The sequence below is a fragment of the Phytophthora cinnamomi genome, assembly GCF_018691715.1.
Source record: "Phytophthora cinnamomi strain GKB4 chromosome Unknown Contig9, whole genome shotgun sequence".
NCBI lineage: Eukaryota > Oomycota > Peronosporomycetes > Peronosporales > Peronosporaceae > Phytophthora > Phytophthora cinnamomi.
In genome coordinates this window covers 621,325-647,316 of record NW_027150942.1, presented here as the reverse complement: position 1 = coordinate 647,316, position 25,992 = coordinate 621,325, and the positions used below count along the sequence as shown (strand labels likewise).

The 25,992-nt window shown below is 52.6% G+C and overlaps 4 protein-coding genes across 4 annotated transcripts; 2 read left to right on the top strand and 2 right to left on the bottom strand.

Moving 5' to 3' along the window:
• Positions 1 to 1,737: 1,737 nt before the first annotated feature.
• Positions 1,738 to 2,325, top strand: IUM83_16358 (Retrovirus Polyprotein; the record flags this gene model as incomplete). Its single annotated transcript, XM_067941234.1, has 1 exon — positions 1,738 to 2,325. The coding sequence occupies one exon, from the start codon at positions 1,738 to 1,740 to the stop codon at positions 2,323 to 2,325; it is 588 nt and encodes a 195-aa protein (XP_067798479.1).
• An 80-nt stretch (positions 2,326 to 2,405) lies between these two features.
• On the top strand, positions 2,406 to 3,152 carry IUM83_16357 (Pol Polyprotein; the record flags this gene model as incomplete). Its single annotated transcript, XM_067941233.1, has 1 exon — positions 2,406 to 3,152. One exon carries the CDS (start codon positions 2,406 to 2,408, stop codon positions 3,150 to 3,152), a length of 747 nt encoding a protein of 248 aa, XP_067798464.1.
• Positions 3,153 to 4,436: 1,284 nt separating this feature from the next.
• On the bottom strand, positions 4,437 to 5,135 carry IUM83_16356 (putative secreted RxLR effector protein; the record flags this gene model as incomplete). The annotated part of the gene is made up of 1 exon (XM_067941232.1): positions 4,437 to 5,135. One exon carries the CDS (start codon positions 5,133 to 5,135, stop codon positions 4,437 to 4,439), a length of 699 nt encoding a protein of 232 aa, XP_067798405.1.
• Positions 5,136 to 21,306: 16,171 nt separating this feature from the next.
• On the bottom strand, positions 21,307 to 21,843 carry IUM83_16355 (Pol Polyprotein; the record flags this gene model as incomplete). Its single annotated transcript, XM_067941231.1, has 1 exon — positions 21,307 to 21,843. The coding sequence occupies one exon, from the start codon at positions 21,841 to 21,843 to the stop codon at positions 21,307 to 21,309; it is 537 nt and encodes a 178-aa protein (XP_067798475.1).
• Between the last annotated feature and the right edge of the window lie 4,149 nt (positions 21,844 to 25,992).

Genomic DNA, 25,992 nt, shown 5'->3' with positions numbered 1-25,992 from the left:
CAGCAGCAACATGAAGTTGCTCCAGTTTTCCACGCTTCGAGTACGTCTCGAAGCGATCACGCGCTTGCTTAATCCGATCACGGTAAGCACTCGGCCTCTTGTTGAAGTTTTCAACAAAGGCGTTCCAGCTTTGACAAAGTGCCTGCCATTCGGGCACTTTGCTGCGAGAAGATGTCTTCTTGCTTTGAAACCATCGGAGCTGATGGAAGAGTCCGATGTAGTAATCGCGCCTTTGATGCGTTTCCGCATCAAAGTGCAGCTCGGCAGCCACAGCGTCATCTTTGATGGCGCTGCATACGTACAGCGGCACCTCATTCGGAGGTACCGAGTTCCCAAACCGGTCCGCGATCTCGGACGCGGACGGCATCCATGGATCGCGCGCTGCAGGCGCAGCGCGCGGAGAGCCTTGAGCTTTAACATCACGCGCTGCAGCAGCAGCGCGCGGAGTACTGAGAGCCCCAGCTGAAGCGAGTGGGGTATCACTCTCAGTACGCGAACGCTTCGAACTCGAAGCGTCCGATTCGTCCCCCTTCACGCGGGCGAACGTTCTTGGCGTGGGGTCGAGCGATTCGCTCGACACTGAGTCTTTACGCTTTGAGGGCGAGTCCTCCTCGCCCTCCATGTCTTCATCGTCGTCGTCGAAGTCGACGACGTCACCGTACTTCGCCTTCTGGCGTTCGAGTAGTCGTCGATGGAGAGATGACTCCCCATCGACTTTGCGGACTTCTTCTGAGGCGCGCTCATCGTTGAATGAGCGCGGATTTCTTCTCCAAACGCGGAGAATTGACGAATGGTCAATTCCAAAGATTGACGTGCGGAGACCCCGCGCGTCTAACCTTAAGGGGGGGATGGTGTAACGGGGTTACACGTACAAGTGGCTGCAAGCCACTTGTGAATTTAACAGATAGGTTATCTGTTAAACGTTTTGGATACTTCCTCACATTGGTGTAAGACACACCGATGGATACATTGAAGTGGACCACCACAGTGAGTGGTCCACACATACCCAAAAGATCCTATTGGTAGAAAGCAGCATCTTTCTACCAATCAGAGACATGCATATTAGCGGGGCTCTGACAGCCAGCCGCTGCCAACCCTTTCATAGATGATAAACAGTTTTAGCAGCTTTTAGAGGAAGATCAATTTACAAACAATACAGTTCTCATTTTACCTAATCTAAGTCACTTGGAATCCTTTTGTTACTTAACTTATATTTGTGTATTCAAATATAATTAACCTAAGTAATTACTAAGTACTTACGCTTCCTCATACACGTTGCGCAACGTGTAAGCTAAAGTAGTGAGTCAAGTTAGACCCACTACAGTCTGGATGACTACATTTTGCCACTTCGCGCTGATTACGTGCCTTCGCACGCCCGTCCGTACTCAATTGCACGCAGCCTGGAAGATGGAGCAAGACGCGAGATACAACGACTTATCGAGCTCGACGTCATTGAACAGATCTACGGCTCTGAGTCAGCAGCTCCAGCCTCTTCTTACGGAAAGTCAGTGGTTCGCTGCGATTGTTGGTTGACTTCCGCCGCCTAAACAAATTCCTGTCTCGATCGCATAATTCGTGCCGAAGATTCGGGAGATTTTGCTATGACTTGGCAAAGCGAAGTGTATGAGCACTTTGGATGCAAACATGGGATACTTTGCCAGACGGCTCGCTCCACAGAGTCGGTCAGTGACTGCCTTCTGTCTGCCATTCGGAAAGTTTCAGTTTAAGAGATTCCCGATGGGAATTTCTACCGCTCCTGACGAGTATCAGTCCTGTATGGAACGAATCCTAGGGGACTTGCCATTTGTCATCGTGTACCTCGACGACGTGTTGATTTTCTCGGAGAACGAGACGGAGCATCTCGAGCATTTGCGGATCGTCTTCGAGAGACTGCAGCAGTACGACGTAACCCTCAACGCTAGCAAGTTCAAGATTTTACGCGAGAGTGTTGACTACTTGGGGTTTACCCTGACAGCTAATGGGATTCAGCCCCAGAAGAAGAAGATCGAGGCAATCCAGCAGATTGCAGAGCCTCGAAACAAAAAAGAGCTCAGAAGATTTCTCGGTATGATCACCTACTACCGAGAGATGGTTCCCAACAAGTCTGCGCTGACAGCTCGATTGAACCGACTAACTTCGAAGAAAGTCACGTTTATGTGGACCCCAGAGGACGCGGCTGCATTTCAGGAGATCAAAGCTGCTCTGGCTCGCAATGTCTGGCTTGCTTTCCCGGACTACAGTCGGACATTTCGTGTCTTTGATGATGCCAGTGGACGTCAAATTGGCGGTCTCATTGTTCAAGGAAAACGCATCATTGCTCGATGAAGTGCGTTGACTGCAAGAAGGCAAAGCTCCACGGTGGCAAACAGCAATACGGACATCTGCCACCAACTCCAGCCTCAAACATGGACCGGCCGTTCGATGTTGTCCATGTCGACCTGGTGGGTCCATTTCCGCAGAATTTCTACTGCCTTACTGCCATTGAACAGCAATTCCGATGGCTTGGGGTCATTGTTCAGAAGGGTAAAGGATCAGCTGCCACTGCTCTTAGCGTTGAGAGAGCATGGTTGTGCCGATATCCCCGTCCGAAGTTCGTGGTTCACGATCAGGGACCAGAATTTACCGGTGACGAATTTCAAGCGCTGCTTCTGTCGATGGCAATCAAGGATAAGCCCATTACGGCAAAGAACCCGCAAGCAAATGCCATTTGCGAGCGTGTGCACCTGGAGATAATGAACGTTTTGCGCGCTCGCCCGGATCTGAACGACCAATTGGAGGTGGTTCTCGACTACGCAGCTTATGCCATTCGCGCTAGCTATCACACAGTTCTGCGTGCGTCTCCAGCACAGCTTTTGTTCGGAGAGGATATGATCACGCGTGAACTCCATTTCGCCAATTGGAGTTTCCTCTCCAAGCAGCGGTTCATGGCAATCTTGCAGGACAACGACCGGGAGAACCGAAAACGTATTCAACATTTCTATCGCGTTGGTGATAATGTGATGCTGCGGATTCCAGCCCGCGAACGCAAGAAAACAGATCCCGTCTCAAAAGGTCCATTCGTTATCAAGACTGTGTACGACAACGGCAACGTCTTGCTGGACACCGGATCAACTGAATACCGCACAAACATCCGACGGATCTTCCCATGCTAATTCAGCAATGAGTCGACCTGCTCAATGACAGATTTCCTGTCATGGGGGCGAATGACAACCTCTCTTGTACCCTGGCGCCTCTCCTGTCGTGTGGGCCTGTCCCCTGACGAATGGGTGATGATTTCAATCTTAGTTTTCTGGGTTCCGTTGAACCCTTGCTCTGGGTACACTCCACGAGTCCCCAGGGCACTGCATGAGTAGTTCTAGGGCCAGTTAGCCAAAGCCAGGTAATCTCACATTCAATCAGTTCTCAATCTACCTCGTAGAGCTCAAGACGGCTTGGCACAAGAAGCGACGCATGTCCTTCTCAGCAAGCGAGAAGCTTACTGTTGCCCGAGCTGTAGAGGAGTTCAAAGACGTTAGCAAGGTTATTCGTCCTGACCTTAGCGAGTTTGCTTAGGAATTTAGATGTATACTAGTGCCGAAGTGGATACGAATCGAGAGCACACTGCGAAAACGGTGTGCTGCCAAGAATAGCAGCAGCAAGAAGAAAGCTTGCCCCACCTGAATCGGCACGAAGCTACCACTGGTGGCAGACTGGAGCTCGTAAAGTGGTGCTGGTTGCACGCCTTCAAAGCCCGACACAAAGTGTCCAAGAGAGCTAGAACCCGTGCTAGATCGACTCGGACGACGACATTGGAGACGTCGAGTACGCTAGCTGCAAATAATATTTCAAATCGAATCTCATTCGGTATGCATACCGGTAACCGAAAAAGGCAAAGGCAAAGGCTTTTTTTTGCATGGTACACTGGGCCGGTAAGTGGGGTGTCTACTACAAGCCAGGGAAGTCGGTATGGACTAATTGGGCCAGGTGCTGCCGTTCAAGCTTAAGAAAGTTTCTGGCGAGTAGATTGTTTGCTTCTTCCGTCCCCTCGTCAGACATTGCACCTGTTGCGCTGCTGCGTCTTCTTTTGCTTATAACCAATGCGCTCGTTTGATTTATGTATCTTCAAAACTCTACGAGGAGGCTATGATGGACGCATCCTGCTTCCAAAGCACAATAAGTGCTCGATCTTCTACTGCTTTATTAAGTTCGCAGTCTTCCACCAATCTGTGTACTCGCTGAGAACGAGGTTGTCGGAGTGAGTAAGCTCGTGCTCGGGTTTTAGCTTAAAGACGTTCGCAAAGAGGTTGTCCGGCTTCACCTCCCTCGATACCCAGGAGTTGAACTGCTCACGCTCCAAGGTCATGGCAGTACGCATCGAATCATTGTCCCACTTTACTTTCTGAAGCAGTGCTGCCAAATCTCTCTCACCATATATGTCGGTCAGTACCTTCAACTCCTTAATTCGGTCTTGGAGTGGAGCGTGATTGTTGTAAGCGGTAAAATAGTTCTGCCAAGCCTGATAAACATCTCCCTTCAGGGGGGTTGTCAGCTTCTTTGAGCTTGAGCAACCGGAAAACATCACTGTAAGAGTTCCCGGCGTGCCAAAGACGAAACAGCTCGCCTTCCAGCTTTTCGGCAATGTCCTTTGTATTGGGAGACCTTTGGCCTGATACAAGCATCGCCGCCACCGCATCATCGCCGTATTGCTTTGTAAGCGTCCCAGCCATGGTCACCCTAGTTTCAGGGAACTTTTCGTTGTACTTGGAAATGTACTTGGCCAAGTACTTCAGATTCGGGCTCGACAGGATATCATCCACGCCGCCGTTGAGCTTCAGAAACACAAGCGCATCGTCCGCGGACTGTTGCTTCTTTAACATGGCGCGAAGATCGTAATTCAGCTTGATTTTGGACAGCAATGACTTGATCGCGCCCACGATGCCGTTTTCAACAGCGCGATCTTCTTTTTCTTCATCGACCGCGTACGGGTTGTCAGTCCGTAGCATTCTCTTGGTGGGAGCGTCGTGCTGGGCAGCAGTGAACGAGCGAACCAAAGCAGGGAGGTTCGGTGCGGTCATCGTCGCGACACTCGTTGGTGTGCCCTCGGCACTCGCCACGAGGGCGGTAGCAGCTAGTACAGCGATGCTGAGAAGGCGCATCGCGATGAGTCTGGGTACCAGTAGCCCGATCGGATGAGGGGTAGAGAGCAAAAAGCCGAATAACGCTTGCCAGGTGGGCTATTCACATGAAGACAAGGCTGAACAGCTCTCCTGGTGCAATCCCGCATGTTATCCTTGGATAGGGCCCCCCAAGCAAAACCATGCGAAATACTGTCACTTTGGGCGTGCTCGCTTACTGAGTGAAGTAGGAAAATATTATTATTAATACATGTAGTTGGACCTTATTAATACAATAACACAATCCGTAGCCAAGCGGCTGTCGAAATACACACGTGTGATTGGCTAACTTGCCCGTATGGCTCAAGTTGCCGTGCACGGCGAGGGTGGGGTAGTGCTCACATAACCAGTCGAAGATGTTGTCAGAGGGAAATTCGGATCCGCCTGCACATGTCTACAGTATGGTCAACTCGACCACAGGGTAAAACACAGCGAGATTCGTAAATTATGGGAGTGTATCGTGGATACAGATATTGTTTACGAGGTAATAACAGCTCCCGTTTATGGATAAACTGCCATAATTATTGTAAGATGCGGTATTAACGTATCTAACTCATTCATTTTGTATGCAGCTGACTTGCATAGGCAAAACTCAGAAAAATATAATACGATGGTGGTTTGATATCTGTTACGAGACAGCCTTATCTGAAAAGTACATAACTTTTGCAAAATGCCAGCCAGTTACGTTGAGCCACTCGCGGCACAAGACCAGCCCGATTGAGCCTCACCGCCACCCAAGTCCTCGACCGTCTTACTCGCCAGTGGTATGACGAGTTTGCCAACCTGCTCGCGGCAGCAGTGCGTCGGCTCTTGGCTACTTGATTTTTAGCAGCAGATATTTACTCTTGATATTGAAGCACAGCGACGCATGCATCGTTTTGTGGATACGATGCCAGAACCCGTAAAAATACGTTTTGGAGGCACATATGTAGCCAACTCTTTTTCATAAAATCGTACTTATTCCGGGCACTAACCCGCTGCAGTGATTTTTGTGGCGAGATTAAATCTATTAGAAATAACAGTTGTATTGCGATATAGCTTCATCTATTTTCTGAAAAAATCTTGCCCTGTAAAATAACGCCTGTAGTTGCAAGTATGTACATCAATTTTCTGCGACACTGATTATCATACGCGAGGACTGACTTTTTGCATCTAGTATCTAACATTAGTCTTAATTGAAGACTCGTGTTTCCGGGTAATGCAGGGCCTTGCAGCCTTTCCAGCACTGCGAATGCAAAAATAGCACAAGGTCGAAATCCCAGTATGTCGCTGCTGAATTCACCACGACACTGGTGCATCCTTCGTTTTGGTGCTCTTGCAGCCACCGGACCACTTCGCAACGGCATCTTTTCACCGCTTCATCCATGGCGCGGGTTGTGTAGCCCTCGTAGTGGTGGTGGTGAAGCCAATGACCGACGTCCAGCTTGCCGTAGCGTCTGCGTTATCCATCGCATCGGTTTTGCATTCCCCGGCGTAGCTGTCATGCAAGACTTGACGACCTCTAAGTGACCTTGAGCTGCTGCGTTGTCCATCGCAGCCGTGGTGCAGCCCTCGGCGCGATTACCGTGCAACCACTTCACTACGTCGAGGTAGCCACCAACCGCGGCTCCGTGCATGACTCTCGTGGTGTACCCCTCCGATCGGTTCGCGTGCATCCACTTCACTACTCCCAGGCGACCTCCACTGGCAGCACCATCCATCGCCAGTGTCGTGCATCCTTCCCCTTGGTTCTTGTGTAGCCACCCCTGTGCCGCGGCTGAGTTCATGTGCACCCCTCCGGCCTACGCGCGGGCAGCCACTGCACCACGTCCAGGCACTTGTTAGCCGCCGCGTAGGCCATGGCATTTGCTGAGCACGTCCGACGTGACGTCGGCCCAGTCCCCAGTATGATACTGGGGACTGGCAGTATGGCTCGGTACTGTCCTTCGGTACTGTCCATGCAGCTTCCACAAGTTTATCCAAATAGTCGGTGTTTGCATCACAATTTATCCAAATAGTCGGTGTTTGGGATCGCGACTTTTCATTGGAGGAAATACATTCCCCGACTGGTACTGAGATTCACAGCAGATGTAACAACCGCCTTCATGTTCACTGATACCACACGTGTTGTCTGTTCCGCTGATCTAGTTATCGAAGCGATGGACAACAGGACATGAGGGTGAACGCGGTGCTAAGGGTGGGAAGGTGCTGCCTTCTGGAATCCGAAGAGGTAGGATCCCGATGTCAGATTGAAGACTAACTACATGCTTCCTTCGATACTGGTGGGGACACCACCAACTTTTTTACGATGTCGCCAAACATCGTATAGGTGGTTGACAATCATATGAAGTGTAGTACGCGCGTCGTAGCTAACTTGCTACTGTTACGCAGCGGTGGCTGTTCGAAGTACTATTCGAAGTTGCACTCGGTCCGTATGACCTGGAGTCTGCACTAGGATGGAAAAGGAAAAGTAAGATTGAATCACTACAGCTCCTGAGCTTTAACGATTCTTAAGCGGGCTTGAGCCGCTTCCCAAGTAAAAGACCCGCATATCTTGATCTCACTATGCTCATCACAGCTCTGCTAAACTGTCGGGTGTCACACGGCAACATTGTCACGGTCGCCGTGTCTGCATCGGAATTCCAACACGCCTCCCTCGAAGTGTCAACTTCGACTAATCCACATCTCCGATGCCAGCGAGTGCCAGCATCCGCTTGTTACATATTTTTCGGACTTCGCTGACAACAACCAAAACACGGATGCAGCGCAATCTTCGTGCAGTGGTGAAGACGAAGGCCTTCTCGTTGACAACATCCCTTCGTCGCCAGGTTCTGATGGTGTGTCCGAGGACCAAGAAAACACACAGCAGAACAACTCCATTCAAGGCAAAAAAAACGAAAGCAGATTTCGGAGCCAAGTAATGATCAACGCTTCCTCATGAATTTGGTTCAGCTACAGACGGATGCTATGGTAAACAAGCTCGAGGAAATTCGAGCCGATCGTCGTGCCGCTCTACGACAACGTGTCAAGGAAAGCAGGAGAGCCGCAAACACCAGGAGCGCGAGAGGGAGCGCGATCGCGAGCTTCTGCGCGAGGTATTTGGGAGGCGCGACTAGCACGGGTTTTGTTCTTACAAGCTCGGTTTCAGACGGCAAGCATATCAATCCAAGTGCACAAACAGCGTCGGCTATGCGTCGAAGTATCTCGCTACACATCGATAGACCGATTCCAAACTTCTCATGCAGCACCCGTAGCGTCACGCCGTGAGCACTATAATAGAGAAACGCGAGCAGCACATTTCTTGCCGGAACATCTTCACGGTAGTTCGTATTTTCCCGCGTAATACGATTTTCCACCATGGCAAAGAGCTTTTCAAACGTAAGTCGCCGCATCCTAAAGCTGCCATGAAAGCGTTCATCATCGAACAGTGACTGGGGGACAACCAGCTCACGGATCCATTCCCCACTACGCGGCTTCACCCACCCCTTTTCTTCGTCATTGCATTGGTCGGCCCCGACAAACAATCCACTGGTACAGGCATCGCCACTGAGCAAGTACTGCACTGCTTCATCAGTGTCGTCACTGTCCTCGCCGCCGCTAGATGATGCTTAGCCTCGAGACAGAAACCTATGCAGAACTAATAGCGTTCCGCTAGCCAGCTCTTCCATCGTCAAGTAGCTCTTTGGAATGGACGAAAGGCCGCGCTTTCTCAAAATATGCCGGTGGAAACACAACTCATGATTTCGCTGGATTTACTGAGTCGCCAATCTTGAGTAGCCTACTAAAAATTTGCCGGTGGGAATCCCCCCAGTGCGGTGTTCGCTCAGGACTTGGCGATGATCGAGAACTGGAAGGTGGCCGTTGAGTGGGTGATGCTGGGGAAACCCCGTCGGTAGCGGGTCTTCTTCTTGAATCCGTGGACTGGGGGCAATCTTGAGCGAGTTGTCTGTCCTCAGGGTTTAACCCCTCTAGCCCCGCGATTTTGGGCAGATATTACCCTGTATTCTACAGGATAAAGAAATGACTTGGGATTACTATTTGCGGAGTTTTTGAAGGCTCACAATCCCCCACTGTTATCTACCGTGTGTCATACACGATAAGATGGATTTTTGAGGTGGCAAGCTTGATCATTTGCCCTTTATTATCCTGAACACGGCGGTGAGTTTGTAGAGAATTTGTCAAAAATTCTGAAAACACTCTCACTGTGCAGTTGCGTTCATTATTCAATTGATTACAAGTTCAACTACCAATCGCATCACTGGCCACACTACTCACACTCTCGCCACTCACAGACGCCGCTGGTGAGCCTTCTTCACCTTCACTGTCGTCCACAACGCCACCACCATCTTCATCATTATGCAGACCTCTACACGGAGCGTGGAGCCGGAACTTCTTCAAACCAGGGGGGATGTTTGCACCTCCACGCCAGAGGTCGTGTCAAATCTGGCTGCACGTAGCTGAGTTCGTGGGCGCCCTTGGGCCATGCTGCCGCGCCTTCTGATAGAGTTAGATCGTGCATTTTCCTTCATTTTGTGCTCCTCTTGCATTCGTTACCGAGCACTCCACGCAGTTGTAAGTCGTTTCCCATGGAGCTTTAGCCGGTGAGCACACCTTACAGCCGTGCTGACGGCGCTTTTGCGACTCCTTGCCATTCTTCCCCTGCGTTGTCCGAAAAATGTCGACTTTCTTTGTCGTATGTAGCGCAGGACGCGCATATCACGGGACCGACGAAGGTGGGATGGAAGAATTTGCCAGCGCTTCCACTGACAAGTCACACTCAAATTCGGCTGTTCCCACACTAAGCAGTGTCATCTGTATCATTATCATGACAAACAAAAGTAGAATACACGATAAGTATAGCAAATACTAATACCTGGATTGAATAACTCTGTATTCGCACCTGATCATGTATGTCAGCTGCTCGCATGCCGTCTTGATAGTCTTTCACGAATTGGGGCGCAGGTACCTCAACGATAGCTGCACCAACATGTCGTGATAGTGTCGTTGCTTGTGTACTACATCATGTAATAATGAATGCACCGGTCTGTTGTTCATCCAAGAAACAGCGATCAAGCTGGGCTCTGCTTTTGGTTGGGCGATGCGGTACGAGTCTCTATCGTGTCGACAAGATACAGCCCTCGTAGTAGCAGAATAGACGACAAGATCACGTTTGGTAGAAGCGGTTAGTAGTAATAAAACGTTGTTTAGGTAGGCCTTCACACACCTCTTTCTCGCTGCGTCGCAATGCGTCGGGGCCCTGGTTTAGGCTGACAGAATCGCTATTGAACCGCCCTTGGTCGATTTCGGCCCTATACAGGTTACCGTCAGTAAATATCCTGTGTTGTACAGACACACAAACCTGCCGTACCGGTAATAGTAACCACTGTTGGTGTCGCACGTCAGGAAGCACGCGGGTGTCCGGGCAGGAGACTTCGCAGGCGTCGGGGGCAGGCGAGGACGCCGTGGTCGGCGACTTCGACGGCGCTGTGGTCGGTGGCTTCACTGACGTCCGAGCAGGAGACTTCGCAGGCATCAGGGCATGCGCGGCCGTGCGGGCAGGAGATTTCGCGGGCGTCGGGTCAAGCGCGGGAAGCATTTGGCGGGAGGCGTTTGACGTTTGGAAGGAGGCACCTCGTCATACAGAACTACGAATAATTACCCCCGAAGTTACCTACAACACTGTAAGACTTTATACCAGAACGCATCACTTGAGTTTTGTAAAGCGAATCTTAGTTTAAGTATGGAACTGATTTGCCGAAATCTTTATCCTGTAGAATACAGGCGGCGGGGCTGGAGGGGTTAATGTCGCTTGTAAGGACCTTCTTGCAGACGGCCGCGGAGAATAAGGAAGGTTAAGATCGTTGCATAATACGTCTTCTACGGGCGTAGCTTAGCCGAAATGACGGACTTGGAACGTCCTCGCTGCTGGGGCCGCCATCTTCACCCTCCATGGCGTGAAGCAAACACTGAGATGCACTCACAAAATCATCAAATCTATTCTATACGATAGGTGTGGCGATTCGGGGGTCGGTTCGCCAGGATCGATTCAATTAATCGCCCATGGGAATTTAGAGTGAAACCCACAATACCTATTTTTACGAGGCCTACTAATTCGGCAGGGTGGGCCATATCAAAGCTGCGAAGCCATCAACTACAAAAGGAGGCCAGAAGCAGCCGCATCACCGAAACCACTGAAATGTATTACATGAACTCAATAAAAAACCCATGTCTATATTTGGCACAATACCTGTGTGGCACCAACAATTACGAATTGACATAATAGACAGATCATGTAGTGGGTCTAACTTGACTCACTACTTTAGCTTACACGTTGCGCAACGTGTATGAGGAAGCGTAAGTACTTAGTAATTACTTAGGTTAATTATATTTGAATACACAAATATAAGTTAAGTAACAAAAGGATTCCAAGTGACTTAGATTAGGTAAAATGAGAACTGTATTGTTTGTAAATTGATCTTCCTCTAAAATCTGCTAAAAACTGTTTATCATCTATGAAAGGGTTGGCAGCGGCTGGCTGTCAGAGCCCCGCTAATATGCATGTCTCTGATTGGTAGAAAGATGCTGCTTTCTACCAATAGGATCTTTTGGGTATGCGTGGACCACTCACTGTGGTGGTCCACTTCAATGTATCCATCGGTGTGTCTTACACCAATGTGAGGAAGTATCCAAAACGTTTAACAGATAACTTATCTGTTAAAATCACAAGTGGCTTGCAGCCACTTGTACGTGTAACCCCGTTACACCATCCCCCCTTATGGTTAGACGCGCGGGGTCCCCGCACGTCAATCTTTTGGAATTGACCATTCGTCAATTCTCCGCGTTTGGAGAAGAAACCCGCGCTCATTCAACGATGAGCGCGCCTCAGAAGAAGTCCGCAAAGTCGATGGGGAGTCATCTCTCCATCGACGACTACTTCGAACGCCAGAAGGCGAAGTACGGTGACGTCGTCGACTTCGACGACGACGATGAAGACATGGAGGGCGAGGAGGACTCGCCCTCAAAGCGTAAAGACTCAGTGTCGAGCGAATCGCTCGACCCCCACGCCAAGAACGTTCGCCCGCGTGAAGGGGACGAATCGGACGCTTCGAGTTCGAAGCGTTCGCGTACTGAGAGCGATACCCCACTCGCTTCTGCTGGGGATCTCAGTACTCCGCGCGCTGCTGCTGCAGCGTGTGATTCCAAAACTCAAGGTTCTCCGCGCATTGCGCCTGCAGCGCGCGATCCATGGATGCCGTCCGCGTCCGAGATCGCGGACCGGTTTGGGAACTCGGTACCTCCGAATGAGGTGCCGCTGTACGTATGCAGCGCCATCAAAGATGACGCTGTGGCTGCCGAGCTGCACTTTGATGCGGAAACGCATCAAAGGCGCGATTATTACATCGGACTCTTCCATGAGCTCCGATGGTTTCAAAGCAAGAAGACATCTTCTCACAGCAAAGTGCCCGAGTGGCAGGCACTTTGTCAAAGCTGGAACGCCTTTGTTGAGAACTTCAACAAGAGGCCGAGTGCTTACCGTGATCGGATTAAGCAAGCGCGTGATCGCTTCGAGACGTACTCGAAGCGTGGAAAGCTGGAGCAACTTCATGTTGCTGCTGAGGAGGCAAATGTGCCGTGCGCTGTGCCCGAGGGCTTTCAGTGCACGAAGTGCTTTCCAGGCGCGGTCCGCTTGAGCGACCGCGGCTTGAACGGGTACACGTCGTTCCGTGTGCCCGAGAGTCTCAAAGAGCTCCGTGCTAAGTTCTTAGCACGTGAGGGTTCGGGCGCTAGCGATGATCGCAGCGCTCGTGTTACTTCCGCTGCGCCAGCGCGTACTGCTCTTCGTACGCCCTCACCATTTCCGGAACGTCCTCCAGCAAGACGTTCCGCGGCTCCATGTATCTCGATGGGGAGGAAATCCTCTCCAACGAATACGAAAACGAGCCCCTTGAGGGTTCGTTTTCGGGATACTGTGGTCAACAATCCGCTCAACAATCCAGCGGGTTGAGCCGCGGGCGTCACGGATCGGCGGTGGCGGGGTGGGAACACGCCCGGGTATGATCAGCCCCGGGCTGATCAGTATGCGCCTCTCCACGACCGGGTGACCGTCGTGGAGCGTCTGCAGGGCGCTGAGTTCGCCGGTCTAAAACAGGAGCTGGCGAACCAGAAGGCCCAAGTCGCGGCGGTCTCGCAGACCGCCTCGAATATCCAGGTCGAGTTGGGGACCCAGATGAAGGGTTGCTCCAGCGCGTCCGCGCGCTGGAGGAGAGGTTGCTCGTCGCCGAGGCCAAGTCCTCCGCTCCTGCCTCGGCTCCTGCCGAGGCTTCGGGTCAGCCGAGCTAGATGGCTCGTGCTGCCGGTATGGCTTCAGCCGTCCGACGTAAAAGGTCGGATGGAGGCGCATGCTAGACGGTATGTCTAGCGTGTATGCGTTGCCGTGCCGTGCCAACACAGTGAACGGCCCGATGAAGCGCGGAGCAAGCTTGCTTGCTCCGAAATCCGAAACTGCATGTCTAGGCAGGTTTTGTGTAGCTAACAAAACTAATGAACCAACTTTAAATTCATTTGTGTTGCCTCTGCCCGCATTGTCTGCGTTCAGCTTCTGTTGATCAACAGAAGCTGCTATTGTGTCTTGGACAAACCGAATCACGGCTTGTCTTTTGGTGATGAAACTGATTGCATCCGAGCTGAAGTCATTCAGCTCGCTCTCCGCTAGAGGCCCGGCCTCTGCGTGGTTTCTTGCGGTGTCTGCGCCCTGCGCAGACCCGTGGTCGTTGGCCATGTTGTTGGGGAGTTCGCGCCCTGCGCAGACTCATGTGGTTTGTCCATTGTTGCAGCTGACACTGTGCAAGTGTCAGCGGTTTCTGCGGCTGCTGTATTGCAGTCGTAGATCCTCCCCACTTAAAGTGGGAGCCATCACTCCGAGTAAACTCGGTAGACGTGGATGCCGCATGGCATTCACGTAGAACGGTGTATGCCCGGTTGAGGCATGCACTGAGTTATTGATGGCAAACTCTGCCATCGATAAGCACTCGCTCCAGTATTGGAACGAGTGAGCGTAGCTCTTCAACATATCGACGAGCACGCGATTCACGCGCTCGGTTTGACCGTCCGTCTGCGGATGATCCGCAGTCGACATGGAAAGCTGGCTCCCAAGAAGTGTAAACACTTCTTGCCACAGATGCGCTGTGAAGCGGGTCTCTGTCCGACACAATGTCGGACGGCATGCCATGGTGTTTGAACACCATGTCGACGAGCAGACGGGCCGTCTGCTTCGCGGTCACCTCTGCTGGCACCGCAGCAAGATGTACCATCTTGCTGAAACGGTCTACAAAGACCACAACACCGGTGTTCCCTCCGCTATCCGGGGAAGACCAAAGATGAAGTCCAAAGACATGGACTTCCAACACTCCGACGGAGTCGGTAGTGATTGCAGTGGAGCCTGCGCGAATGGCGCAGGCTTTACGCGTTAGCATACTTCGCAAGCACGGATGTACTTGCGCACCCACTTATACTGGTGGTGCCAGTAGAGTCGCGCGTGAGAAGGACATATGTCTTCACGTCCGAGATGTCCCGCAGTCGAGGCATCATGATATTCGTACATGATCCTGAGTCGCAGGTCATGGTCATTCGGCACGACAACGCGATCCGCGTTGTCGTCGACTGCGTTGTAGAGTAGCAGTCCGTCGTGCACACGAAAGCGGTGTGCACGCGCTCGAAGGTGCTTGGGCAGCTTCTGACGGGACTTGTCAGAAGGCGCTGTGCCATAGGCCAGCAAGAGCTTCGCGTCCGCGTCGTGCGCGTACGCGGCCTTCACATCATCCAACAGAGATGATGTGGGTTTGCTCGATCGTATGGCGTCAATTGCATTGACGTCAACAGCTTCTGCATAGTCCGGCCGACGTGATAACGCGTCGGCCACCACGTTCAATCTTCCGGGTTTGTATTCGACCCGGAAGTTATACTCCGCAAAGAATGAGAGCCATCTCGCCATTCTTTGTGATATGTGTGGCGACTCCACCGCGGTGCGCAGAGATGCATGGTCGGTGTAGACCACAAACGGTCTACTTCCAAGTAGATACACTCGGAACTTTGCGAGTGCATATTTCATGGCAAGGAGTTCCTTGTCATGCACCGGATAGTTGCGCTCAGCTGGCTTCAGCTGACGCGATTGGTAGTAGACGACACGATCACGGCCCTCGTGATCATGCTGCATCAGCGCGCATCCGATCGCGAAATCGGATGCGTCACACACTACGTGAAATGGGCGATCTTGGTCAGCCACTGCCAAGATCGGCGCCTCAGTCAAGCCCCGCTTGACTGCATCGAATGCCTTTTGGCAATCGGGTGTCCAATTCCACACAGCTTCTTTCTTAAGAAGCTGTGACAGCGGGCGGATCTTGCCCGCGTAATCCTCCACGTACTTGCACAAGTACGTGGCCAAGCTAAGGAACTGCCTCAGTTCCTTGACACTTCAAGGCGTTGGCCATTCATTTGTCACTCTGACCTTTTCCGGGTCAGGGCGAACACCATTCTTCCTACGAGACACCCGAGGACGGGTATCTCGCTCGCCCCGAAGATACACTTCTTCAGGTTCGCGTAGAGCTTATGCTTTCGCATAAGCTCAAGTAGCCTCCGGAGATGCACCCTGTGCATCTCTACGTCGTCTTCCCGTCCACAGCCCGGCTGTGGATGAATACATCATCGAAGTAGCTCGGTGCGAAGTCGCGCACCGAGCGCATCGCGTCACGCACCTGTTGAAAGTCGCAGGGGCATTCTTAAGCCCCTGTGGCATTACTAGCCATTCCCAGAGCATGCCGCTTGGCGTGCTCACTGCCGTGAGAGGGATATCGCTCTCACGCATTAGATTTGATAAAATCCATCTCGCAAGTCGAGAGCACTGTAAACGGTGCTCCCGGCCATCGAATCGATGATAACATTTTTCGCGGTATCGGCGTCTGCGCCGGTACCGTCGCATCGTTCAGCTTGTTGTAAGCATGAACGATGCGCCATCCGCCCTGTGGCTTCTTGACACAGAACGTCGGAGCACTGTGCGGGGACTTTGATTCCCGCACTTGTCCTGCTTTACGACGACTTTCAAAGAAGTCGTCGATCGCTTTCACTTGCGCGGCAGTGGCCACTGCCGCGTGACACAGTATTTCGTGCCCGGCACGAGATCAATCTCGTGCTGAATGCCCTTATCCTGCGGAAGCTCCGCAGGAATGTCTTCCGGGAGTACGTCTTTGTACTCCCTCAACAATCTCGTAATAGGGACTCGACTTCAGCGAGTCCCAACCTTGTTCCTCGAAGCGCTCTCGCTTCGTCTTCGCACTGAGAGTGTCTTCACTCTCAGTGGTACTTCCCATGAAGAGCTGCCTCAGCTCTTCGCTCTCGCTCGCCGTTCTTTCGCTGTCCGAAAGAACGCAGACTTGCTCGATGCGTCCATCGTGCAAGTCGCGCGTGAAGCGCTTCCAGCTCATGGCTGGAAGCGAAGTCAACTCCGACGCCGTCGTCGGAGGACTAGCGAGTTCCATGTCACGATACTGGAATCCAGTATCGGTGCGCGTCAAGACGCTTAGCGTCTTGACATTCGCCGTCACCGCCGCAGTCTGCCCAGCAGACTGCTCTTGTTGCGTCTCGGTCCCGGACCGAGACTTGCGCAGCGTTTTCCGCTTGCGCCGTCTTCTTGTTGTGCGGAGCCGGGCTCCGCACAGTTGTTCTTCTTGTCCAGGCCCGGCCGTGGACAGTCGTTCGCCGGCGGACCCTGTCCGCGGGCGCGCGGTATCAAGCCCGGCTTGATCGCATGGCGCTTCTTCGTGCAGCCCGGCTACACGGTAATGTGTCCCTTCGCCGGCAGACCCTGTCTGCGGGCGCGCGGTGTCAAGCCCGGCTTGATCGCATGGCGCTTCGTCGTGCAGCCCGGCTGTACGACAACATGCAAATTGCGTCAGTGCGGTACGTTTGCAACCGTCCGCACTGTTTGCAGCGTCAACTCCCCGAGTTGACACGCCTTCGTCACCTCGACGCCATTCATTGGCGGAGCCCCTCATGATCGAGAGTGCGTCGTTCGTCGACCTGACCTCTTCGGGTCAGGGACTGTCCCTTACACACTTGAACGTGGGTGTTGGTTCCCGGAACCAGCACATCTTTTTCTTCTGACGTCGGCAGCATTGCCGACGTTGGTCTCACTTGTACGCGCCCTCGCGCACTTCCTGGGCACTCCGGGACAGCAGCATTTAGCGCTGTCTCGGCTGGCGAGCTGCGCGCACCTGCCGGTGCGTGTGCTGCGCTAACAGGGCCATCGCTCTCTGTTCCGCTGTCGCGTCCGAAGCGCACGAGCGTGCGCTTCTTCCAGTCAATTACCGAGTCATGCCGTGCAAGCCGCGGCATGCCCATTACCACGTCGAACATATCGTCCAGATCCAGGACGATAAAGTGTTCGACAACACTCGTTGTTTGTACGAGAAGCGCACGTTCATGACGCGCTTCTCGGTCTTCACGATGGCACCTGTTGCCAGTCGTACCTCCAGAAGACTTCGAGGTACATTTACCTCCTCGAAGTCAAGTCTCGGCAGGCTCTGTAGACGAACAAAGTTGTTCGACGCGCCTGAGTCTACCAATGCTCGAAGAGAGTCACTCGCTCTCTTCGAGTAAACCTTCAAGATGACTAGGTTTGGCCTGTCATCTTGTTTCTTGCAGTGAGAGCTGGTCTCACTGGGGGCTGCAGTCCTCAGTGTCGCGTGCCCGATGTCGGCACGCGCGACTGCATTACCAGTAGGGCGCCCCGCGCCTACTGGATGTTCGCGTTTTTGTTTGTCCGCGGCGATGCCTAGCATCGCCACGACGGCCACCTCCAGGGGCATGGGAGCTGTGCACTCCCGTGCAAAGTGACCGATCCTTCCGCAACGGAAGCATCGCACGTTACCTCCCCTGCTGCTGATAACCAGCAGTTGTTGCGCTCGAGAGGTCCATTGGTTCCGGACCTCCCGTCCTCGCTACCGGGCGTGGTTGCGGCCTCGGCACGTTCACATGCAGTTTAGCCTGCCGCAGGCTAAACTCTTCTTGCATCGCAAGGGTGATTGCAGTTTCGAGAGTACTCGAATACTCTCGGAAGATATAGGTCTTCACAGGCCCATCTCCACCCTCCCTTCATGAACGTGACGACCTTGGTCGCCTCGTCAATTGGATTAGTCACGATATTTGATACCAAATATCGTGCGCGCTGCGAGTAAGCATGGACGTCATACTTACCCTGTTGTAGATCGAGGAACTCCGCCCTCGACCGGAATTGTTTTGCGGGGGCTCAAACGCTTGTTTGAGCTCCTCCTTAATACTTCGTACGTGCTGAAGCACGTAGGATCGGAGAGTCGGCGTCCATACGCCCAACTCCTTGCGCGTCCGCCAAGGCAGGACATGGCGAACGCGACCTTCGACAGCGGGTCGACGATGCGTCGAGCCGCTATGGCTGTGTCGAGTTCGACAAGCCATCGGAGGAGAGGCTCGCCCTCTCTTCCCACGTAATTGCTTACGCTCAACTTTAATGGTTGAGCACGCGGTGTCGTCCCTGACGACGCCGTCACTGAGGAAGCAGCGTCACGCTGCTCCTTCATGATGAACCCCAGAGCAACACCATGTTGCTCCGTCGGCGATAGCGTACGCAGCATTGTAGCTATCGCCGCTTCTCCAATGACTGTTGACAGTCGTTGGAGGGCCTCCCACTCTGGGTCAGACAGGTGGGGCAGTCAGCGCGTGCAACATGCGTTGCAGGCGTGTTGGAGCTCTCCATGGGCACCTCCGTGCTCATGTGGTTCTCGGCTCCGCGTTCGTACACCGCGTACGAACGTCAAGCAGTCGGTCGTTGGACGGACTACAAAGTGCTACCAGGTGTAGTGGGTCTAACTTGACTCACTATTTTAGCTTACACGTTGCGCAACGTGTATGAGGAAGCGTAAGTACTTAGTAATTACTTAGGTTAATTATATTTGAATACACAAATATAAGTTAAGTAACAAAAGGATTCCAAGTGACTTAGATTAGGTAAAATGAGAACTGTATTGTTTGTAAATTGATCTTCCTCTAAAATCTGCTAAAAACTGTTTATCATCTATGAAAGGGTTGGCAGCGGCTGGCTGTCAGAGCCCCGCTAATATGCATGTCTCTGATTGGTAGAAAGATGCTGCTTTCTACCAATAGGATCTTTTGGGTATGTGTGGACCACTCACTGTGGTGGTCCACTTCAATGTATCCATCGCTGTGTCTTACACCAATGTGAGGAAGTATCCAAAACGTTTAACAGATAACTTATCTGTTAAATTCACAAGTGGCTTGCAGCCACTTGTACGTGTAACCCCGTTACAGATCATCCTAGCCTTCAGACAACCATTTCGTTAGCAGAAGAGATGCCCACTGGCGTGTTTGCAATTCCGCTGTACAACAGCTCGGCGTCTTCCATTCTTGTCGTAGTACTGGTCTTTCAAACACTTAATTACACCTTCATCCATCGATTGCAGAGCTGCCGTCGTGTTCGGGGTGGGGTGGGGGCTTGTGGATCACCACATTGAACAGGGTCACGGAGTCCTCATTGTGAGATGATACATCGTCGACTCAAAGAAGTATGTGTCGTTCCTCCTACCGCATTCTAGCTCCAAAGGCCATTCACCAGCGAGCTGACTCTGGTTTCCACGTACTCCAGCTCGACTTCGTTGTTCACCACCTTCTCACGAATGCAGTGGTAGCGAATGTCGAGCAAGCTTGGTATCCAACATTTTTCGCCAGTGCCATCGCGCCTTGGTTGTCTTCTTAGATCACTGTAGCCCCCATTTTTTCAGTGCCAATGTCCTTCAATAGATGGTGCACCCAGACACACTCCCTCACGCAGTAGCTCAGCGCCATATACTAGGTCTCTGTAGAACTTAACGCGACAGTCTTGTGGTGATGTAAATCCACTAAAACCTCGCTACCGTTCGGTGCGAGGCTTACCAACAACGCCCGCCTTCCCATTAGGGTAAACGGGTGTTGGATCAATACCTGAAGACCAGGAGCGATCCCTTACACCGGGTCGGTTGCAAACACTTCTGTGCGGCGAGGTTATCTTCGGTCAATCCAAAACCTGCACCACATAGCCACGAGCGAGGGCTAGGACGCAATATAGCGCTCTCGCGCAACCCCCTGCAGTCCCTCAGAAAAAAGGGTACCGGCTGGTAAGGCCTAATACAGGGGTGACCGAGGGAATCCTCGGTCGGTAGGTAAATACACTCGGGGACACTCCCGTCCCACAAATATATAGTGAACGACTATATAAAGTCGCTCCAGCCTCCGGCCACGCCAACTCTTGGCCTAGCCTAGGCGAACTCTCGGTCAGGTAACCTCAAGTTCCCCAACCGGCATCCCCACGCAGCCGAGCGTGTCCAGGCACTACAATAAGCTAGCTACACTTACCGAAGTCGGATTTGACCCTTGTTGGCTTTCGGGGAATACTGCTCTTTGATTTCTGACTATCCAGAAACCCTCCGGGACTCTGCGCGTCATCTTATGGCTAGTCCTATGTCTCTATACAAAGATCTACTATAAGCGAGTCTCAACGAGACAACCTCGAACTCATCAGATGGTGACCGGGACTTCGCGAATAAGTAGGACCGGGTCTACACTACTAAGTCCGACTGCATCAAAATAATGGTACAGGCTGAATGCGAATCCTTTAAATCCTCGGTCGGGGTTTTGTTAGGGCTATCACGTGTGCTTAAGGCTACTTTCTAAGTCGGTGGAGCTTTAGTTCGAAAGGACGACTAACCCCTAGTTCTGGTCTTCTTGTCTCCATGGTCTACTACCTCAACCATGTGTCCATCCTTCCCCAAATTCAAGCTTACATACATGGCCTTGATTTGTCAGGCGACCTTCAATGTACTCATGCATCATGCATTGTGGCTGCCTTCGTTCATCATCTGGCGGGTAAGCTCGCACGTACCGCCTAGTCGGCACGTCACTGCTCACGTGCTTGTTCACAGTCTCCTCCACGTTGTGTATTGCAGGACCGAACACGACGAAGGCTAACCTTCTCGATGTATCGGCCCTTGTCAAGGGTCAACGTCCCTGATTCTTGAACTGCGATGATCTCGTAGGGCCCGTCGAATAGCGGTAGCGCATTCGCTTGAACGCCTGCGTCGCGACGGAGGAGTACCTAGTCGCCTGGGCGATGCTCCCAGTTCACTCGCTTGTTGTTTTCACGCAAATTGTTTTTCTTGATCTGCTCAACCTTGCGGCGGTGCTCATCGACCCAGTTGGTCTCATGCTTCCTGCCAAAGATCATGTCGCGACCGAATGCTAGCTGGGCTGGTGACGCATTGATCATCGAATGGTGAGCGGACCGGAGCGCGAAGGTGGCGTTGTTGAGAAACTGTTCCCAGACATCTGTGATTTTGATCGTCATGGTGCACATTTTGTCGCCAATCACTCGATGGACACGTTCAATCACCGCATTCGCCTGCGGGTTGCAAACAGTAGTTGGTGCGTGTGCGATACCGTAGCTGTCCAGCAGCTCTAGGAATTCTTTTTTGAAGGGCACGAGCACCTTCTGCGACTGTGCGTCCACCCAGAGCTGCACCCCTCCAAGCTCATGTCTGCAATTCTTTGGCAAGGTGGAATACTTGCTTTGTTCCACTGCTAGCGACTGCATATCAACGTTGAAAAAGTCGTCGTCGTCGTCGTCATGGCCCATGGCAACGAGGGTTTCATGCTTGGGTTGAGGCTTCGATTCGCTGCTGCCATTACGCTTTTCCTCCAGTTCGGTCGGTGTTTTATCTGATATCGGTAGACGCGAAAGAGCGTCGACCACGACGTTATTTTCACGTGAAATATCGCTCCGAACTCCTCAATCTCTAATCGCCAGCGCATCATGTGCACGTCGTGAAAGGAAGTTTAAGTGGTCCGTGAAGAGATGTAGTCCAAGAAAGAGACTTCGAAATTCGCGCAGGAGCAAAACAATCCTCAACAAGTCCAATCGATTCGCCGTTTACAGACTCTGTGTGTAACGGAGTTACACGCACAAGCGGCTACAAGCCACTTGTGATTTAACAGATAGAATATCTGTTAAAAGTTTTAGATACTTCCTCACCTTGGTGTAAGCCACACCAATGGATACATTGAAGTGGACCACCACAATGAGTGGTCCACACCTACCCAAAGATCCTATTGGTGGAAAGCAGCATCTTTCTACTAATCAGAGACATGCATATTGGCGGGGCTCTGACAGCCAGCCGCTGTCAACCCCTTTCATAGATGATACACAGTTTTAGCAGATTTAGGAGGAAGATCAATTTACAAACAATACAGTTCTCATTTTACCTAATCTAAGTCACTTGGAGTCTTATCTGATTTAAATTATATTTGTGTATTCAAATATAATTAACTCAAGTTAGTACTAAGTACTTACGCTTCCTCATACACGTAGCGCAACGTGTAAGCTAAAGTAGTGAGTCAAGTTAGACCCACTACACCTGGTAGCACTTTGTAGTCCGTCCAACGACCGACTACTTGACGTTCGTACGAGGTGTACGAACGCGGAGCCGAGAACCACATGAGCACGGAGGTGCCTATGGAGAGCTCCAACAAGCGTGCAACGCATGTTGCACGCGCTGACTGCCCTCACCTGTCCGACCCAGAGTGGGAAGCCCTTCAACGACTGTCAACAGTCATTGGAGAAGCGGCGATAGCTACGATGCTGCGTACGCTATCGCCGACGGAGCAACATGGTGTTGCTCTGGGGTTCATCATGAAGGAGCAGCGTGATGCTGCTTCCTCAGTAACGGCGTCGTCAGGGACGACACCGCGTGCTCAATCATTGAAATTGAGCGTAAGCAATTACGTGGGAAGAGAAGGCGAGCCTCTCCTCCGGTGGCTTGTCGAGATCGACACAGCCATAGCGGCTCGACGCACCGTCGACCCGCTGTCGAAGGTCGCGTTCGCCATGTCCTGCCTTGGCGGACGCGCAAGGAGTTGAGCGTATGGGCGCCGACTCTCCGATCCTACGCGCTTCAGCACATACGAAATAATCAAAGAGGAGCTCAAACAAGCGTTTGAGCCCCCGCAAAACGAGTTCCGGTCGAGGGCGGAGTTCCTCGACCTTCAGCAGGGTAAGCATGACGTTCATTATTACGCGCATCGCGCACGATACTTGGTATCAAATATCGTGACTAATCCAATTGATGAGGCGACTAAGGTCGTCACGTTCATGAAGGGACTTAGAGATGGGCCCGTGAAGACCTATCCCTTCCGAGAGTACCCGAGTACTCTCGAAGCTGCAATCACCCTTGCCATGCAAGAGGAGTTTAGCCTGCGGCAGGCTAAACTGCATGTGAACGTGCCGAGGCCGCAACCGCGCCCGGTAGCGAGGACGGGAGGTCCGGAACCAATGGACCTCTCGAGCCCAACAACTGCTGGTTACCAGCAGCAGGGAGGTAACGTGCGATGCTTCCGTTGCGGAAGGATAGGTCACTTTGCATGGGAGTGCACAGCCCCATGCCCCTGGAGGGAGAGCCGTCGTGGCGATGCTAGGCATCGCCGCGGACCAACAAAAAACGCGAACATCCAGTAGGCGCGGCGCCCTACTGGTATGCAGTCGCGCGTGCCGACATCGGGCACGCGACACTGAGGACTGCAGCCCCAGTGAGACCAGCTCACTGCAGAAACAAGATGACAGGCCAAACCTAGTCATCTTGAAGGTTTACTCGAAGAGAGCGAGTGACTCTCTTCGAGCATTGGTAGATTCAGGCGCGTCGAACAACTTTGTTCGTCTACAGAGCCTGCCGAGACTTGACTTCGAGGAGGTAAATGTACCTCGAAGTCTTCTGAGGTACGACTGGCAACAGGTGCCATCGTGAAGACCGAGAAGCGCGTCATGAACGTGCGCTTCTCGTACAAACAACGAGTGTTGTCGAACACTTTATCGTCCTGGATCTGGACGATATGTTCGACGTGGTAATGGGCATGCCGCGGCTTGCACGGCATGACTCGGTAATTGACTGGAAGAAGCGCACGCTCTTGCGCTTCGGTCGCGACAGTGGAACAGAGAGCGATGGCCCTGTTAGCGCAGCACACGCACCGGCAGGTGCGCGCAGATCGCCAGCCGAGACAGCGCTAAATGCTGCTGTCCCGGAGTGCCCAGGAAGTGCGCGAGGGCGCGTACAAGTGAGACCAACGTCGGCAATGCTGCCGACGTCAGAAGAAAAGATGTGCTGGTTCCGGGAACCAACACCCACGTTCCGTGTAGGGACAGTCCCTGACCCGAAGAGGTCAGGTCGACGAACGACGCACCTCTCGATCATGAGGCTCCGCCAATGAATGGCGTCGAGGTGACGAAGGCGTGTCAACTCGGGGAGTTGACGCTGCAAACAGTGCGGACGGTTGCAAACGTACCGCACTGACGCAATTTGCATGTTGTCGTACAGCCGGGCTGCACGACGAAGCGCCATGCGATCAAGCCGGGCTTGATATCATGCGCGCCCGCGGACAGGGTCCGCCGGCGAACGACCTGTCCACGGCCGGGCCTGGACAAGAAGACAACTGTGCGGAGCCCGGCTCCGCACAACAAGAAGACGGCGCAAGCGGAAAACGTTGCGCAAGGCTCGGTCCGGGACCGAGACGTAACAAGAGCAGTCTGCTGGGCAGACTGCGGCGGTGACGCTGAATGTCAAGACGCTAAGCGTCTGACGCGCACCGATACTGATTCCAGTATCGTGACATGGAACTCGCTAGTCCTCCGACGACGGCGTCGGAGTTGACTTCGCTTCCAGCCATGAGCTGGAAGCGCTTCACACGCGTCTTGCACCATGGACGCATCGAGCAGGTCTGCGTTCTTTCGGACAGCGAAAGAACGGAGAGCGAGAGCGAAGAGCTGAGGCAGCTCTTCATGGGAAGTACCACTGAGAGTGAAGACACTCAGTGAAGACGAAGCGAGAGCGCTTCGAGGAACAAGGTTGGGACTCGCTAAAGTCGAGTCCCAATTACGAATTGTTGAGGGAGTACAAAGACGTACTCCCGGAATATTCTGCGGAGCTTCCGCAGGATAAGGGCATTCAGCACGAGATTGATCTCGTGCCGGGCACGAAATACTGTGTCACGCGGCAGTGGCCACTGCCGCGAGAGCAAGTGAAAGCGATCGACGACTTCTTTGAAAGTCGTCGTGCAGGACAAGTGGGAATCAAAGTCCCCGCACAGTGCTCCGACGTTCTGTGTCAAGAAGCCACAGGGCGGATGGCGCATCGTTCATGCCTACAACAAGCTGAATGATGCGACGGTACCGGCGCAGACGCCGATACCGCGAAAAATGTTATCATCGATTCGATGGCCGGGAGCACCGTTTACAGTGCTCTCGACTTGCGAGATGGATTCTATCAGTCTAATGCGTGAGAGCGATATCCCTCTCACGGCAGTGAGCACGCCAAGCGGCATGCTCTGGGAATGGCTAGTAATGCCACAGGGGCTTAAGAACGCCCCTGAGACTTTCAACAGGTGCGTGACGCATTTGTTGCGCTCGGTGCGCGACTTCGCACCGAGCTATTTCGATGATGTATTCATCCACAGCCGGGCTGTGGACGGAAGATCGACGTAGAGATGCACAGGGTGCATCTCCGGAGGCTACTTGAGCTTATGAGAACACATAAGCTCTACGCGAACCTGAAGAAGTGTATCTTCGGGGCGAGCGAGATACCCGTCCTCGGGTGTCTCGTAGGGAAGAATGGTGTTCGCCCTGACCCGGAAAAGGTCAGAGTGATAAATGAATGGCCAACGCTTTCATGTCAAGGAACTGAGGCAGTTCCTTATTTGGCCACGTACTTGTGCAAGTACGTGAGGATTATGCGGGCAAGAT